Raw genomic sequence first — 19,652 nt, forward strand, 5'->3', positions numbered from 1 at the left:
TAGTGAACTACTTATGTCCAGAGCCCTACTCCCTCCATAGTGAACTACTTATGACCAGAGCCCTACTCCCTCTATCGTGCACTACTTATGACCAGAGCCCTACTCCCTCTATAGTCAACTACTTATGACCAGAGCCCTACTCCCTCTATAGTCAACTACTTATGTCCAGAGCCCTACTCCCTCCATAGTGAACTACTTATGACCAGAGCCCTACTCCCTCTATCGTGCACTACTTATGACCAGAGCCCTACTCCCTCTATAGTCAACTACTTATGACCAGAGCCCTACTCCCTCTATAGTGAACTACTTATGTCCAGAGCCCTACTCCCTCCATAGTGAACTACTTATGACCAGAGCCCTACTCCCTCTATCGTGCACTACTTATGACCAGAGTCCTACTCCGTCTATAGTCACCTACTTATGACCAGAGCCCTACTCCCTCTATAGTCAACTACTTATGACCAGAGCCCTACTCCCTCCATAGTGAACTACTTATGACCAGAGCCCTACTCCCTCTATAGTCAACTACTTATGACCAGAGTCCTACTCCGTCTATAGTCACCTACTTATGACCAGAGCCCTACTCCCTCTATAGTGAACTACTTATGTCCAGAGCCCTACTCCCTCTATAATGAACTACTTATGACCAGAGCCCTACTCCCTCTATAGTCAACTACTTATGTCCAGAGCCCTACTCCCTCTATAGTCAACTACTTATGTCCAGAGCCCTACTCCCTCTATAGTCAACTACTTATGACCAGAGCCCTACTCCCTCTATAATGAACTACTTATGACCAGAGCCCTACTCCCTCTATAGTCAACTACTTATGTCCAGAGCCCTACTCCCTCTATAGTGAACTACTTATGTCCAGAGCCCTACTCCCTCTATAATGAACTACTTATGTCCAGAGCCCTACTCCCTCTATAGTCAACTACTTATGACCAGAGCACTACTCCCTCTATAATGAACTACTTATGACCAGAGCCCTACTCCCTCTATAGTCAACTACTTATGTCCAGAGCCCTACTCCCTCTATAGTCAACTACTTATGACCAGAGCCCTACTCCCTCTATAATGAACTACTTATGTCCAGAGCCCTACTCCCTCTATAGTCACCTACTTATGACCAGAGCCCTACTCCCTCTATAGTCAACTACTTATGTCCAGAGCCCTACTCCCTCTATAGTCACCTACTTATGACCAGAGCCCTACTCCCTCTATAATGAACTACTTATGTCCAGAGCCCTACTCCCTCTATAGTCACCTACTTATGTCCAGAGCCCTACTCCCTCTATAATGAACTACTTATGTCCAGAGCCCTACTCCCTCTATAGTCAACTACTTATGACCAGAGCCCTACTCCCTCTATAGTCACCTACTTATGACCAGAGCCCTACTCCCTCCATAGTCAACTACTTATGACCAGAGTCCTACTCCCTCTATAGTGAACTACTTATGACCAGAGTCCTACTCCCTCTATAGTGAACTACTTATGTCCAGAGCCCTACTCCCTCTATAGTGAACTACTTATGACCAGAGTCCTACTCCCTCTATAGTGAACTACTTATGACCAGAGTCCTACTCCCTCCATAGTCAACTACTTATGACCAGAGTCCTACTCCCTCTATAGTGAACTACTTATGACCAGAGTCCTACTCCCTCTATAGTGAACTACTTATGACCAGAGTCCTACTCCCTCTATAGTCACCTACTTATGACCAGAGTCCTACTCCGTCTATAGTCACCTACTTATGACCAGAGTCCTACTCCGTCTATAGTCACCTACTTATGACCAGAGTCCTACTCCCTCCATAGTCAACTACTTATGACCAGAGCCCTACTCCCTCTATAATGAACTACTTATGACCAGAGCCCTACTCCCTCTATAGTCAACTACTTATGTCCAGAGCCCTACTCCCTCTATAGTCAACTACTTATGACCAGAGCCCTACTCCCTCTATAATGAACTACTTATGTCCAGAGCCCTACTCCCTCTATAGTCACCTACTTATGACCAGAGCCCTACTCCCTCTATAGTCAACTACTTATGTCCAGAGCCCTACTCCCTCTATAGTCACCTACTTATGACCAGAGCCCTACTCCCTCTATAATGAACTACTTATGTCCAGAGCCCTACTCCCTCTATAGTCACCTACTTATGTCCAGAGCCCTACTCCCTCTATAGTCACCTACTTATGACCAGAGCCCTACTCCCTCCATAGTCAACTACTTATGACCAGAGTCCTACTCCCTCTATAGTGAACTACTTATGACCAGAGTCCTACTCCCTCTATAGTGAACTACTTATGTCCAGAGCCCTACTCCCTCTATAGTGAACTACTTATGACCAGAGTCCTACTCCCTCTATAGTGAACTACTTATGACCAGAGTCCTACTCCCTCCATAGTCAACTACTTATGACCAGAGTCCTACTCCCTCTATAGTGAACTACTTATGACCAGAGTCCTACTCCCTCTATAGTGAACTACTTATGACCAGAGTCCTACTCCCTCTATAGTCACCTACTTATGACCAGAGTCCTACTCCGTCTATAGTCACCTACTTATGACCAGAGTCCTACTCCGTCTATAGTCACCTACTTATGACCAGAGTCCTACTCCCTCCATAGTCAACTACTTATGACCAGAGTCCTACTCCCTCTATAGTGAACTACTTATGACCAGAGTCCTACTCCCTCTATAGTGAACTACTTATGACCAGAGTCCTACTCCCTCTATAGTCACCTACTTATGACCAGAGTCCTACTCCGTCTATAGTCACCTACTTATGACCAGAGCCCTACTCCCTCTATAATGAACTACTTATGACCAGAGCCCTACTCCCTCTATAGTCAACTACTTATGACCAGAGCCCTACTCCCTCTATAATGAACTACTTATGACCAGAGCCCTACTCCCTCCATAGTCAACTACTTATGACCAGAGCCCTACTCCCTCTATAGTGAACTACTTATGACCAGAGTCCTACTCCCTCTATAGTGAACTACTTATGACCAGAGTCCTACTCCCTCTATAGTGAACTACTTATGACCAGAGTCCTACTCCCTCTATAGTGAACTACTTATGACCAGAGTCCTACTCCCTCTATAGTGAACTACTTATGACCAGAGTCCTACTCCGTCTATAGTCAACTACTTATGACCAGAGCCCTACTCCCTCCATAGTCAACTACTTATGACCAGAGTCCTACTCCCTCTATCATGCACTACTTTGACCATTTGTTAAATGTCTGGAAGTGAAGGATATTCCAAAAGGCAGGTTTTTCTGATTTTCTGACACTAGGTCCAAGTGCAACCATCTGCAGTGGAAAGCTGTGATCTATTTCACCAAAAGCAGATGCTCTCTGCATTCCAAATGGTTTCCTATTCCCTATATAGCCCACTACTTTTGACGAGAATCCTGTAGGAAGTGCACTATATAGGGAATAGGTTACCATTTGGGACGCAGAGGCTGTGTCCACATCACGATAGGCAGACAAAGTTCACACAGTACAGCCAGATAGATAAACTAAGAAATTCCATCCAGGCGATATCAAAGCCAGTGTAAGCTTTCCAATTTGATCAATGCGCTGCAATATTTGCAAGACCATTTGGTTCTTTTGGACCAAAAGTATATTCACTGGCCCATGTGGGAATCCAACCTGGCACACAAATACACACGTACACTTAGGAGTAGAGGTAATCATGACGGTAATCACAACCGTATATCATGAAGTGACTAAAGACTACCGGGGTCCTTCCACATGGTAGGGTAGAGTCCTAAAGACTACAGGGGCCCTTCCACATGGTAGTGTACAGTCCTAAAGACTACAGGGGCCCTTCCACATGGTACTGTACAGTCCTAAAGTCTACAGGGGCCCTTCCACATGGTAGTGTAGAGTCCTAAAGACTACAGGGGCCCTTCCACATGGTGCTGTACAGTCCTAAAGACTACAGGGGCCCTTCCACATGGTACTGTAGAGTCCTAAAGACTACAGGGGCCCTTCCACATGGTAGTGTAGAGTCCTAAAGACTACAGGGGCCCTTCCACATGTTACTGTACAGTCCTAAAGACTACAGGGGCCCTTCCACATGGTAGTGTAGAGTCCTAAAGACTACAGGGGCCCTTCCACATGGTACTGTAGAGTCCTAAAGACTACAGGGGCCCTTCCACATGGTACTGTAGAGTCCTAAAGACTACAGGGGCCCTTCCACATGGTACTGTAGAGTCCTAAAGGCTACAGGGGCCCTTCCACATGGTAGTGTACAGTCCTAAAGACTACAGGAGCCCTTCCACATGGTACTGTAGTGTCCTAAAGACTACAGGGGCCCTTCCACATGGTACTGTAGAGTCCTAAAGGCTACAGGGGCCCTTCCACATGGTACTGTAGAGTCCTAAAGACTACAGGGGCCCTTCCACATGGTACTGTAGAGTCCTAAAGACTACAGGGGCCCTTCCACATGGTACTGTACAGTCCTAAAATCTACAGGGGCCCTTCCACATGGTACTGTAGAGTCCTAAAGTCTACAGGGGCCCTTCCACATGGTACTGTATAGTCCTAAAGACTACAGGGGCCCTTCCACATGGTACTGTACAGTCCTAAAGTCTACAGGGGCCCTTCCACATGGTACTGTAGAGTCCTAAAGACTACAGGGGCCCTTCCACATGGTACTGTAGAGTCCTAAAGACTACAGGGGCCCTTCCACATGGTACTGTAGAGTCCTAAAGCCAAGCAAGATACACAGGATTCCAATATACACACAACCTTCTATTAATTCACCTCCCTAGATAACATCACAATGTAAACAGACAAAGTATGCCAAGAATCAAAGCATAACTTGTTGAGTAAATGGATGTTGTTTTCATCAGGGGGACTAAACAGACACGACTCCCTATATATTATATATACTGACTGTACAAAACATTAAGAACACCGGCTCCTTCCATGACATAGACTGACCAGGTGAATGCTATGATCCCTAATTGATGTCACTTGTTAAATCCACTTCATTTAGTGTAGATGAAGGGGAGTGTAACGGCTGTTGGTGGAAGAAGGTGAGGACCAAAGCGCAGCGTGGTACGTGTTCATGTTATTGTATTGACACTGAACACTAATACAACAATAACAAAGGGAATAACCGAAACAGTTCTGTCTGGTGCAGACACAAAAACAGAAAACAACTACCCACAAAAACCCAGTGGGAAAAAGCTACCTAAGTAACGATAGACAGCTGCCTCTGATTGTGAAAAACTGAGTTTATAATATATTTGGCTAAGGTGTATGTAAACATCTGACTTAAACTTTATTTGACCTTTGGTTCTGACCAAAAGTAGCACACTAGGCAAGAGTATTATGTAGCTGGGGAATAGGGTGTCATTTAGGCTACATCTGTGAATGTCCAGTTTCAATTGTTACAGTCAGGTCTAGAGGGTCTCAATAGGCAACATGCTATATGGGAGATAAAGAACATGTTTAGGACAAGTCAGCCAGCCAACCAGCCAACAAGTCAGTTAGACAGCAAGTCAGCCAGCATGCCAGCCAGTGAGCCAGTCAGTCAGTAGTTAAGCAGTCGGTCTGTGGACTACAACACTCTGCATTGTTTAGCTGGCTCATTACGTCTCCAGACATATAGCTGTAGTTCATTTGGAGTCTCATAAGGGCCACAAACACTGAATATACTGTTCTGTATGTCTATGTGTGTGTATAACTGATCCTAGGTCTGGTGTCTATGAAGAACTTCAACCCAGAGTGAGAATTTAGATGTGACTGTGATACTAAAATGCTTTGATCTATGGAATGGGCATCTCATCTGGGTAAAGTCATGTAGTCAAAAAATAAAAGATGATGGCAGGATCTCCCATAACAGACCACAACGAGTTCTGTTTAAATTGTGGTATTTTATGGGAGATGCCTTCTACCCAGAACCTGTTTGTGTGTGGAGATGTCACGAAAGATGTCACAGAGAGAATACCCAGAAAAGCATGACTAGATGATGTCATGCTGGAGGGAGGGAGGGAGGGAGGGAGGGAGGGAGGGAGGAACATGTCATGTAATGTTTCACCCTGCTGGCAGACTGGTTAGAGGGTTATAATTACTGATGGGTTGTGGTCTTACCGCCACAGAGCTCTTCATGTCGCTAATAGGCAGAAAGACCAACTTCAGGGATTTTTCCCAAATAGCACCCTATTCCCTATAGAGTGGACTACGTATGACCAGGGCCCATAGGGCTCTGATCAAAATAAGTGCACAAAGGGCTTTAGAGAATAGGGTACCATTTAGGGGAAAGCTCCAGTCTCCCCCAAAATCACGTTTTGCCATTTATCCTTGGGCAGCGCCCGGCAACAGACCCTGTTGTTTTTCGTCATTCCTTTTCTATGCGGACATGTTTTAAGACCACTCACTCAATCCACATTCAGATCAGGGGGCCTACAATGAGTACCAGTGTTAGGCTAGGGATGTGTCCCAAATAGCACCCTATTCCCTATGTAGTGCACTACTCTTTACCGGAGCCCTATAGACCACTCGTCAAAAGGAGTGCACTATATAGGGAATAGGGTGCCTTTTGGGATGCAACCCATGTGTAAGGTTAGCTATCCCTCTGGGTTGGTCTATAAACGTAGTGGAGAGAAGCTGTATGTCTCTCATCAGATCTGTGCCTTTAGACGTCGTGTGTCCCAAATGGCATCCTTTTCCCTATATAGTGGACTACTTTTGACCAGAGCCTTATGTGCACTGGTTGAAAATAGTGCAGTATTAGGAAATATGGTGCCATTTGGGACCCATCCATACACTACCCTGCCTGGACAGTCCATCATGTGAAACCAGCCTGTCAGTGGACGCTAAGAGTGTCCAGTGATGTCACAGTTGGCAGTGATGTCACTATAACTCATGTTAAGGTTCAGTACAACTACGTCCCAAATAGCACCATATTACCCATTTAATGCGTCTACTTTTAACTAGAGCCCTATGGCCGTCTTATCATTGGACACACAAAGGTCCACTGGATTAACAGCTCATCTGACCAGTCTGTGATCACTGGGATAAAAGAGGGGGGGGGGGGGGGATTATGTGTACTCCAATTATAGAATCTGGCAACCCCGGTCATACTAAATTATGTCTGATGCCAGGAATAGGTATGGCGGCATGGCAGTAATACATGGCAACCCAGCTACCCCAGCAGCCAGTTGCAACCGTAGTCTACTTTGCTTATTCATGATCCCTGAATGTCTGTTCATAAAGTTTTTAAACACTTTTCTAGTTTTGATATTGTAAAAAAAAACTTTAAAAAATGGTATCCATATGCTTATGAAACTATTTCCAAACAGTTTGGTTTGTTAGATGTATTGTTTGTTAACTGCCTATACTGTAGATGGATCAGCGCTCTCAGACAGCCTGGCTAGCAGGAGCCATATTCTGCATCCCAAATGGCACTCTATTTCCTACATAGTGCACTGCTTTTGACCAAAGCCCTATGGGAAGTGCACTAAAAATGGAATAGGGTGCACTTGTGACACAACCTTGCACTCCATTTCAGAATTTATTGATTGTTATTTATAAAAATCCCCTCAAACGACCACTACTGACAGTCTAGTAGTCTACCAGTCGATGTTCTACCATCCGAGGCTAGCCTCCAACCCACCCACTTTCATCTACACTCTGTGGTTACCCAAAGTTTTTCTAATGCCCATAAAATATAATAATTGCCTCTTGTTACAACAGATATGGCTGGGGCCTGCCCCCATTTTGAGCTTTTGAGCAAAACCTTGATTATTCAATGATGTTGTAATTGAGGGGGTCTTTCTTTCTTCTAATGTGACTTTCTCTATTTTTTCTCCCACTCTCTCTTTCTTCTCTGTGTCAGCGTCAGGCAGTCTGGGAGGCTGATGTGAAGGTGGTCAAAGGAGTAGGAGGAGGGAGCTCGTCCAGGGAGCTGTTGGGACAGACGGGGGGACTGCTGCTAAGTGACTCCCTCTTCTCTAAAGAACTAGAAAACATGGGCAAACACCTCGCTGGTAGGCATCTATCTGGGTGTGTATGGTGTGTGTGGAGGGGCAGGGGTTCTTTGTGTGACGGGAGTGTTTTTTTTTTACAGTGACAAACACTGTGGGTAACCCAGATCAAACAATCACTCACAGACACACAGACACACAGACAGACACACAGACAGACACACAGACAGACACACAGACAGACACACAGACAGACACACAGACAGACAGACAGACAGACAGACAGAGCTCCATTAAACATTGCATATATGACAGAAAGAGAACATGGGGAGAGAGAGAGACAGAATTAACCTAGCTCCTGCCAAATAACATATTTGGGGCTTGTGCAATTTGATTGGCTAATTAAAAACTGATCTGCCAATTAAAAGTGTCTGGAAAAAAATATATTTATTTTTACCCCTCGGCATCTTTTATTAATTTAATAAATACAGCTCTGGTAAGTCGTTAAAACCTTCTGTGAAATTGATAGCTTACACACACACACACACACACACACTGCTATGAACTGACATATTTTAATTTATAAAACCACACACACACTCATGCACACACTTCGCATGCTGTGACCTGACACATTTTAAGTTCTTAGAACCATGACCAAAATATGGGAGCAGTCACTGTGCCTTTCCATCAGGCTTGATCTCTCTCCTCTCTTTGAACGATGGTTGACGTGACGTCTGTCTGGGTGGCTCTCTGAGACGTTCGTCACGGTCGTTACGGGTGGTTGCGACGTAGAGTATTAATTTATTAACCAGATGAAAGTAGACCAAAGAGTGAAGTCGCCATCCACAGTCAACCTAAGACATGTGTCACCCAATTGTTTGTTCCTGCACATTCCCCCTTTAAGCTGTGGTTATCTCTTCTGTGTCCCAAACGGGTTTATAAGAGTCTATATTCCCTTATTACTGTAGTGCACTACAGGCCCTGGTCAAAGTAGTGCACTATATAGGGAATAAAGTGCAGTTTGGGATGCAGCCTCTGCTGCATGTACACCACATACGTGTCTACATTCTAGGGTTATGTCAAGCATTTTGACCACACTTAGTGTAACTATTAATGTCACGCAGAGGCACTCACAGCTGGTAAATATCTTCTGCGTCTTCTCAGACCTCAGCTCATCTGCTCATTGGTTGCCTGTTGTATGTATGGGTCTGTCTCCCTCACACAGGGTTTTCACTAGCAAAACAGAACCCTGTCTGGCACTTTGGAGACACAGTGGGGAGGCCCTATGTTGGCAACATGCACACTTTGAGCTTTTGAAAATGCCACTGCTGTGTATCTCATAATGCAATAACGTATTGGCTCATTGTTAGCCTGTTGTATCTCTCTCCCTCACAGTCCCGTCAGGAGAATAATACACTGGCTGACTTTGGGACACAAGAGGAGGCCCTGTGTTGGCAACACATTCACTTTGAGCAGCTAATAAAATATCACTGTTGAGTGTCTCAATAATTAATCTGCACGGCGATAGACTATTCTCTCCCACACACTCCTACTGATTGCACTGAGGTAGAGGTTTCTCTTATCCACAGATCTAAGATCTGATTACTCAACTCCCAATACTCTCCTAAACCCTTAAATGGATTAAAAAAAGATCTGACCCTGTATAAGCAGTTAGGGGCAACTTCTCTACCTACTCCACTGAACTAAATGCTGCATCTTAGCAATTTACCTCTGGGGCTAATCTTCCAAACTTCTGATGAAGTGAAAATGTAAGTGTAAGTTAGGATTTCCCCCTGAGTGTATAGAGATTTGTACACTGCCTGGCAGTATGGGGCACTAGAGAAGTCCTTAAAGTCGTTGTGTTGACAACATGGCACACTTTGCACTCGTTCTTTATGAAACACCCTCAAGCCATCAGGTGGCATTGATTTCTAGTTGTTTTACTTAAGTTAGGCTGTATTGAATCAGAGGGCTCCCCATTGAAGGGAGACGTTGAACAACTTAATTCCCTGTCTTTCATGCCTCTATTAGCTGCTAATCTGTTCCATGTTTCAACCCACCGCCTCTCCTTTTATCTCCTCTCTCACCCCAAATTATGTGGTAATGGTGCATTCCCCTTCTACTAGTCCGTTTTTGAAATACAATTAGGTTTATCTACTTTCTTTTGTAATCCCTGTGGATATAAGTAATAGGTTACTTTTTTCCCCACCAAAAGATCCCATTTGATTATTAGACTTGTCTCAAGTAGAACTTCACTAGGGTTTCAAAATTCCGGTAACTTTTCCAAGATCCCCAGGTTTTTCATAAATACCGCTTGGAGAATTCCAGTTGGTGAATTACCTCATTGCTTAATTCTCCTGATTACGGGAATCCTCCAACGAGGAGTTCTGGAAAACTTTTTTCTGAACTTTGGGAAAGTCACCAGAATTTTGCAACCCTAATCTCTTTGATGATTGAAGTCTGTGCGTAATACTAGCTTTAGTCCTATGATATGGAATGTGAATAGTCAGAGCAGATGGCTAATAAAACATGCTGTTTACCGACCTGGAACCAGTCTAGGCTTAGTCTGACTGCCAGTCTGCATGTCTTATCATGCCAACTCCTTGTCGCTCCTTGTTATGCCAAACAAAGGCAGCAATGGAGTAGTCTTGAGGACACACAGATTTGGGATCAGTTTTAGGGTAATGCAATTCAGTTCATGATAATTCTCCTATCCGTTCGACATCATTTATCTGTAATCATGTTGTTTAATGTTATTCAGGGAGTACATCTCATTCTGGCCGACAACATGCAGATTTTATCCAAACGAAAAGAGATGACTGAATCGTTAACGTGTGTGTGTGTGTGCCCGCCAGTGTGCCTGTCTTTAAAGTTTCCATTTTGAAGAGGTTGGAAGCCGGAGTCAATAAAGCATTGCATGTGATCTAAGAGTTGTAAGGGTGTTGTAATGCTGTGGTCCTGTACTCTATCACTAAATGTCTTCTCTTTCTGATCAAAGAGTTTAGAATAGATTATATCTGCCTCCTCCCTCCCACCCGCCTTGTGCTAAGTGCATTTGAGTCCTGATGCCTCCAACCTTGATTGTCTTTTAAACAATTGTCATCACTTATTTTAGTCTGGAGGCCAGGCATCAGCTCAGACTGTGAACACAGTACTTGAACTACAGTGAGTTAATCAAGTTGGATACAGATAAATACATTCCTGATTTTTAGATTGTGTCCCAAATGGCACCCTTTTCCCTTTATAGTGCACTACTTTTGACAAGGACGCTGGTGAAACAGGGAACAGTGTGCCATTTGGGACGCAGTCTTCGATGTTTAATAAACGGGATGTGAGAGCCATGTTTTAATTGGAGAGGACAGGAGGAGGAGTGGAAGGGGAACTATCTTCGTCACACTTACAGTAACAGCATGACTGCATCAACACCCAAATCACTTACGGTCAGGAACAACGATTTTCCAAACCGACTGAAAGAATGCTTTTGTTTATCATAACATCAGTTGATGATCATATTGGCTTTATGGGAACTGATTATTTATCAACATATCCTGTTTAGTTGAATCAAACACCAACGATCTTGGTCATGGTAGAATGGGTGCTGTGTGGGAGAGTATGACATTTCACGCCCTCATACCTGCTGCATTTTCTTCACTGCTTATAAACACTGACTGAAATAGGGCATTATGAAAGCAGCTTCATGTACAGTTTCTCAACATTAGTAGTAGTCGTGTATTCATTTATCACTTGTGTACAGTTGGATATTCAAGTCGCTTCCTAAAGGTCTACATTTGGTGTTTCAGTAGATGTATCCTGTTTTCTCAAGTGACTAACCCAGATCTGACACTGTGATGGAATAGTATGGCAACGCATGAAGAACCCATGTACATGTGCCTTCAGAAAGTATGGCAACGCATGAAGAACCCATATACATGTGCCTTCAGAAAGTATGGCAACGCATGAAGAACCCATATACATGTGCCTTCAGAAAGTATGGCAACGCATGAAGAACCCATATACATGGGCCTTCAGAAAGTATGGCAACGCATGAAGAACCCATGTACATGTGCCTTCAGAAAGTATGGCAACGCATGAAGAACCCATATACATGTGCCTTCAGAAAGTATGGCAACGCATGAAGAACCCATATACATGTGCCTTCAGAAAGTATGGCAACGCATGAAGAACTCATATACATGTGCCTTCAGAAAGTATGGCAACGCATGAAGAACCCATATACATGTGCCTTCAGAAAGTATGGCAACGCATGAAGAACTCATATACATGTGCCTTCAGAAAGTATGGCAACGCATGAAGAACCCATGTACATGTGCCTTCAGAAAGTATGGCAACGCATGAAGAACCCATATACATGTGCCTTCAGAAAGTATGGCAACGCATGAAGAACCCATATACATGTGCCTTCAGAAAGTATGGCAACGCATGAAGAACCCATATACATGTGCCTTCAGAAAGTATGGCAACGCATGAAGAACTCATATACATGTGCCTTCAGAAAGTATGGCAACGCATGAAGAACCCATATACATGTGCCTTCAGAAAGTATGGCAACGCATGAAGAACTCATATACATGTGCCTTCAGAAAGTATGGCAACGCATGAAGAACCCATGTACATGTGCCTTCAGAAAGTATGGCAACGCATGAAGAACCCATATACATGTGCCTTCAGAAAGTATGGCAACGCATGAAGAACTCATGTACATGTGCCTTCGGAAAGTATGGCAACGCATGAAGAACTCATATACATGGGCCTTCAGAAAGTATGGCAACGCATGAAGAACCTATGTACATGTGCCTTCAGAAAGTATGGCAACGCATGAAGAACTCATGTACATGTGCCTTCAGAAAGTATGGCAACGCATGAAGAACTCATATACATGGGCCTTCAGAAAGTATGGCAACGCATGAAGAACCCATGTACATGTGCCTTCAGAAAGTATGGCAACGCATGAAGAACTCATATACATGTGCCTTCAGAAAGTATGGCAACGCATGAAGAACTCATATACATGTGCCTTCAGAAAGTATGGCAACGCATGAAGAACTCATATACATGGGCCTTCAGAAAGTATAGCAACGCATGAAGAACCCATGTACATGTGCCTTCAGAAAGTATGGCAACGCATGAAGAACTCATGTACATGTGCCTTCAGAAAGTATGGCAACGCATGAAGAACTCATATACATGGGCCTTCAGAAAGTATGGCAACGCATGAAGAACTCATATACATGTGCCTTCAGAAAGTATGGCAACGCATGAAGAACTCATGTACATGTGCCTTCAGAAAGTATGGCAACGCATGAAGAACCCATGTACATGTGCCTTCAGAAAGTATGGCAACGCATGAAGAACCCATATACATGTGCCTTCAGAAAGTATGGCAACGCATGAAGAACTCATATACATGGGCCTTCAGAAAGTATGGCAACGCATAAAGAACCCATGTACATGTGCCTTCAGAAAGTATGGCAACGCATGAAGAACTCATATACATGTGCCTTCAGAAAGTATGGCAACGCATGAAGAACCCATATACATGTGCCTTCAGAAAGTATGGCAACGCATGAAGAACTCATATACATGTGCCTTCAGAAAGTATGGCAACGCATGAAGAACTCATATACATGGGCCTTCAGAAAGTATGGCAACGCATGAAGAACCCATATACATGTGCCTTCAGAAAGTATGGCAACGCATGAAGAACTCATATACATGTGCCTTCAGAAAGTATGGCAACGCATGAAGAACTCATATACATGGGCCTTCAGAAAGTATGGCAACGCATGAAGAACCCATGTACATGTGCCTTCAGAAAGTATGGCAACGCATGAAGAACTCATGTACATGTGCCTTCAGAAAGTATGGCAACGCATGAAGAACTCATATACATGGGCCTTCAGAAAGTATGGCAACGCATGAAGAACCCATGTACATGTGCCTTCAGAAAGTATGGCAACGCATGAAGAACTCATATACATGTGCCTTCAGAAAGTATGGCAACGCATGAAGAACTCATATACATGTGCCTTCAGAAAGTATGGCAACGCATGAAGAACTCATATACATGGGCCTTCAGAAAGTATGGCAACGCATGAAGAACCCATGTACATGTGCCTTCAGAAAGTATGGCAACGCATGAAGAACTCATGTACATGTGCCTTCAGAAAGTATGGCAACGCATGAAGAACTCATATACATGGGCCTTCAGAAAGTATGGCAACGCATGAAGAACTCATGTACATGTGCCTTCAGAAAGTATGGCAACGCATGAAGAACTCATATACATGGGCCTTCAGAAAGTATGGCAACGCATGAAGAACCCATGTACATGTGCCTTCAGAAAGTATGGCAACGCATGAAGAACTCATATACATGTGCCTTCAGAAAGTATGGCAACGCATGAAGAACTCATATACATGTGCCTTCAGAAAGTATGGCAACGCATGAAGAACTCATATACATGGGCCTTCAGAAAGTATGGCAACGCATGAAGAACCCATGTACATGTGCCTTCAGAAAGTATGGCAACGCATGAAGAACTCATATACATGTGCCTTCAGAAAGTATGGCAACGCATGAAGAACTCATATACATGGACCTTCAGAAAGTATGGCAACGCATGAAGAACTCATATACATGTGCCTTCAGAAAGTATGGCAACGCATGAAGAACTCATGTACATGTGCCTTCAGAAAGTATGGCAACGCATGAAGAACCCATGTACATGTGCCTTCAGAAAGTATGGCAACGCATGAAGAACCCATATACATGTGCCTTCAGAAAGTATGGCAACGCATGAAGAACTCATATACATGGGCCTTCAGAAAGTATGGCAACGCATAAAGAACCCATGTACATGTGCCTTCAGAAAGTATGGCAACGCATGAAGAACCCATGTACATGTGCCTTCAGAAAGTATGGCAACGCATGAAGAACCCATGTACATGTGCCTTCAGAAAGTATGGCAACGCATGAAGAACTCATATACATGTGCCTTCAGAAAGTATGGCAACGCATGAAGAACTCATATACATGGGCCTTCAGAAAGTATGGCAACGCATGAAGAACCCATGTACATGTGCCTTCAGAAAGTATGGCAACGCATGAAGAACTCATGTACATGTGCCTTCAGAAAGTATGGCAACGCATGAAGAACTCATATACATGGGCCTTCAGAAAGTATGGCAACGCATGAAGAACTAATATACATGTGCCTTCAGAAAGTATGGCAACGCATGAAGAACTCATGTACATGTGCCTTCAGAAAGTATGGCAACGCATGAAGAACTCATATACATGGGCCTTCAGAAAGTATGGCAACGCATGAAGAACCCATGTACATGTGCCTTCAGAAAGTATGGCAACGCATGAAGAACTCATGTACATGTGCCTTCAGAAAGTATGGCAACGCATGAAGAACTCATATACATGGGCCTTCAGAAAGTATGGCAACGCATGAAGAACTAATATACATGTGCCTTCAGAAAGTATGGCAACGCATGAAGAACTCATGTACATGTGCCTTCAGAAAGTATGGCAACGCATGAAGAACTCATATACATGGGCCTTCAGAAAGTATGGCAACGCATGAAGAACTCATATACATGTGCCTTCAGAAAGTATGGCAACGCATGAAGAACTCATATACATGTGCCTTCAGAAAGTATGGCAACGCATGAAGAACTCATATACATGGGCCTTCAGAAAGTATGGCAACGCATGAAGAACTCATATACATGTGCCTTCAGAAAGTATGGCAACGCATGAAGAACTCATGTACATGTGCCTTCAGAAAGTATGGCAACGCATGAAGAACTCATATACATGGGCCTTCAGAAAGTTTTCCCACCCTTGATTTTTTCCATATTTTGTTGTATTACAGCCTGAATTTAAAATTGATTAAATTTAGTTTTTTTTGTCACTGGCTTACACACTATAGAGTACCACAGTATGAGTCATAATACCCATAAAAACTAGCAGTCAAAGAGGGAAATGGTTCAAATTGTTTTTCCACAATTAATTTTTCCCATAGGGGATTTTAGAAACACTTAAAATAAGGGCTGTGTTTTGTGTAGTCTTACTCTGGTGTGACGTTTTGCTAACTCTGTAAATCTCTCGACGCCAGGTAAAAAAAATAAAAAATAAATCTACTTAAATTATTATACAAAATTCTTGCAACCAATAGAATTGTCACGTTCGTCATAATGAGGAGACCAAGGCGCAGTGTGATAAGAATACATTCTTCTTTATTTGCACGAAGAACACTAAACAACCGTGCCGTGAAAAGACACGCATGCTGACAGGAAACAGCACATAGACAATAACCCACCAAACCTAAATTGAAAATGGCAACCTAAATAGGATCCCCAATCAGAGACAACGATAAACAGCTGCCTCTGATTGGGAACCAATTCAGGCCACCATAGACCTACATTTACCTAGACATACCAAAATCCCATAGATATACAAAACCCCTAGACAAGACAAAAAGCACATACACCCCTCATCACACCCTGACCTAACCAAAATAACAAAGAAAACAAAGATAACTAAGGTCAGGGCATGACAAGAATGCAGATTTTGCTGCAAAGAAACAGAATCATTAGATCATTTGTTTTGATACTGTCCATATGTAGCTTGTTTTTAGTCACATGTTCAGGTATGGCTGAAGAATTGCAGCAGTTACTTGGAGCTAACTCTGCAAATAGCACTTCTTAGTCAATCGATCAATAATATAATACTTTTATCAAAATATTTATCTTTAATTTACAATCCGTAGAAACTATGAGAATAGAAAGGTTCAGAACATTTGTGAAACATCACAGCACAGTTGACAAATATATAGCAAATAGAAATCAAAACTGAATGGTGTTCGTAGATAGATGGGAGGGGTTGAGTGGAGCTAAAGGGCGGGACTAAAAACAACACGATAACTCATGTAAAATACACAGTGTCTGTAAAATGTATATGTGTTCAGAACTGGATGGTCTTTAGAGATACTGTAGATAGGAGGGGTTGAGGGTAGCTTAAGGATGGGATTAAAAACAAACAAAAGATAACTATTGTAAAATACACTGTTTTCCTTCAAATGTACACTAACATTCAAAAGTGTGGGGTCACTTAGAAATGTCCTTGTTTTTGAAAAGAATGCACATTTTTTTGTCTATTAAAATACATCAAATAGATCAGAAATACAGTGTAGACATTGTTAGTGTTGTAAATGACTATTGTAGCTGGACACGGTAGATTTTTTTTAATGGAATATCTACTGTACAGTCATGGCCAAAAGTTTTGAGAATGACACAAATAACATTTTCTCAAAGTCTGCTGCCTCAGTTTGTATGATGGCAATTTGCATATACTCCAGAATGTTATGAAGAGTGATCAAAGGAATTGTAATTAATTGCCAAGTCCCTCTTTGCCATGCAAATGAACTGAATCACAAAAAAAATGTCCACTGCATTTCAGCCCTGCCACAAAAGGACCAGCTGACATCATGTCAGTGATTCTCTCGTTAACACAGGTGTGAGTGTTGACGAGGACAAGGCTGGAGATCACTGTGTCATGCTGATTGAGTTTGAATAACAGACTGGAAGCTTCAAATGGAGGGTGGTGCTTGGAATCATTGTTCTTCCTCTGTCAATCATGGTTACCTGCAAGGAAACATGTGCCGTCATCATTGCTTTGCACAAAAAGGGCTTCACAGGCAAGGATATTGCTGCCAGTAAGATTGCACCTAAATCAACCATTTATAGGATCATCAAGAACTTTAAGGAGAGCGGTTCAATTGTTGTGAAGAAGGCTTCGGGGAAAGTCCAGCAAGTGCCAGGACTTCTCCTAAAGTTGATTCAGCTGCGGGATCGGGGCACCACCAGTACAGAGCTTGCTCAGGAATGGCAGCAGGCAGGTGTGAGTGCATCTGCACGCACAGTGAGGCAAAGACTTTTGGAGGATGGCCTGGTGTCAAGAAGGGCAGCAAAGAAGCCACTTCTCCAGGAAAAACATCAGGGACAGACTGATATTCTGCAAAAGGTACAGGGATTGGACTGCTGAGGACTGGGGTAAAGTCATTTTCTCTGATTAATCCCTTTTCCGATTGTTTGGGGCATCTGGAAAAAAGCGTGTCTGGAGAAGACAAGGTGAGCGCTACCATCAGTCCTGTGTCATGCCAACAGTAAAGCATCCTGAGGCCTTCTCAGCCAAGGGAGTGGTCTCACTCACAATTTTGCCTAAGAACACAGCCATGAATAAAGAATGGCACCAACACATCCTCTGAGAGCAACTTCTCCCAACCATCCAGGAACAGTTTGGTGATGAACCATGCCTTTTCCAGCATGATGGAGCATCTTGCCATAAGAGAAAAAACTAAGTGGCTCGGGGAACAAAACATCGATATTTTGGGTCCATGGCCAGGAAACTCCCCAGACCTTAATCCCATTGAGAACTTGTGGTCAATTCTCATGGCAGAGCCTGTGTAAGGCTGACTGTTCAATGCCCCATCTATTAAGCATTGTCTTTGTATTTTATATAATATCTTAAATTAAAACGAACGGATTGACATGTCAGTTGATTTGTATAAACCAGTTCATAGACCAGATGCCAAGGTATTGGGACGTCAAAGAGCCTGATCCCAACTGACTTGAATTTTATGCGACGTTGCTGTCAAACCATTTGACTTTAAGTCAAACTGATACATTTTTCGATGTACACTAATCATATTTTGCCATTTCAGGTTTTTAATGGGTGGCTAATAGACTATTTCTTTGCCCCTTCCAATTATGTGGCAGAGCCGCAATGAGTTGGCTTCGTTTAAAAAGGAGGATACTTTACAGGGATTGCCAATCCACCGAAAATGTGTGGTTTTAAGCCATAAAGTTTCCCATAATCTCAGTTGCTCATATATTCTAATTTCTACACACAGGTATATTATTCCCTATATATGCCCTATGCGCCCTGGTCAAAAGTACAGGCTACATAGGGAATAGGGTGCCATTTGGGATACAACCATGTTCTCCTATATTATATCGCTCTATTGGATCAGATGTCAGCAGGTCTACAAACACAGTCTATAACAGCATATGGGCTAAAACAACACAGGACTCAATGTTAGTGTATGGTGCAAACACACACACACACACACACACACACACACACACACACACACACACACACACACACAGTATCTGAGTTTAATTTAAAACAGCAAAGAACACAATGTCAGTATGATGTACACACACATTCAGTAAGTGAACATACTGCCATGGTGTAGTATCTCTCTCTGGTTTCAAGAGACTGTTACAATTACAACTAATTAACTACAGATCCAGCTATATGGTTATCCACGTCATGGAATGAAATACACAGGGTGCCGGATGGACTATACAATACAAACAATTTAGATGAGTTTTCAAACAAACTTACAGACACACACTTCTTAAACTTTCAAACCAGCTTAAATCATCTCTCCAACACTGCTCAGTGCTCTTGTATAATATTAGTTGACCTACAGTATCATAGTAGTTTTGGAGTATTTTGCAATAATATGTGGATCGACTGTAGCTAGTAATTTGTGATGAGTGAACATGTGTTTCGCATTTTTGAAGCGTGGAAAAATGAAATGTTGTTTGTTTTGGAGAAGTCTCTATTTGCTCATAAATGGTTGAAGTCAAGGTTTATGA

The 19,652-nt window shown here is 43.0% G+C and overlaps 1 protein-coding gene across 1 annotated transcript in view; it reads left to right on the top strand.

Moving 5' to 3' along the window:
• Window positions 1-19,652, top strand: part of c15h8orf34 (chromosome 15 C8orf34 homolog) — a 154,561-nt gene that overhangs the window by 123,736 nt on the left and 11,173 nt on the right. The window contains exon 12 of the mRNA XM_071105144.1: window positions 7,863-8,013. Within this exon, the coding sequence (XP_070961245.1) occupies window positions 7,863-8,013 (151 nt within the window). The remainder of the gene's footprint in view (window positions 1-7,862; window positions 8,014-19,652) is intronic.

The sequence above is a fragment of the Oncorhynchus clarkii genome, chromosome 15 (assembly GCF_045791955.1).
Source record: "Oncorhynchus clarkii lewisi isolate Uvic-CL-2024 chromosome 15, UVic_Ocla_1.0, whole genome shotgun sequence".
NCBI classification, from domain to species: domain Eukaryota; kingdom Metazoa; phylum Chordata; class Actinopteri; order Salmoniformes; family Salmonidae; genus Oncorhynchus; species Oncorhynchus clarkii.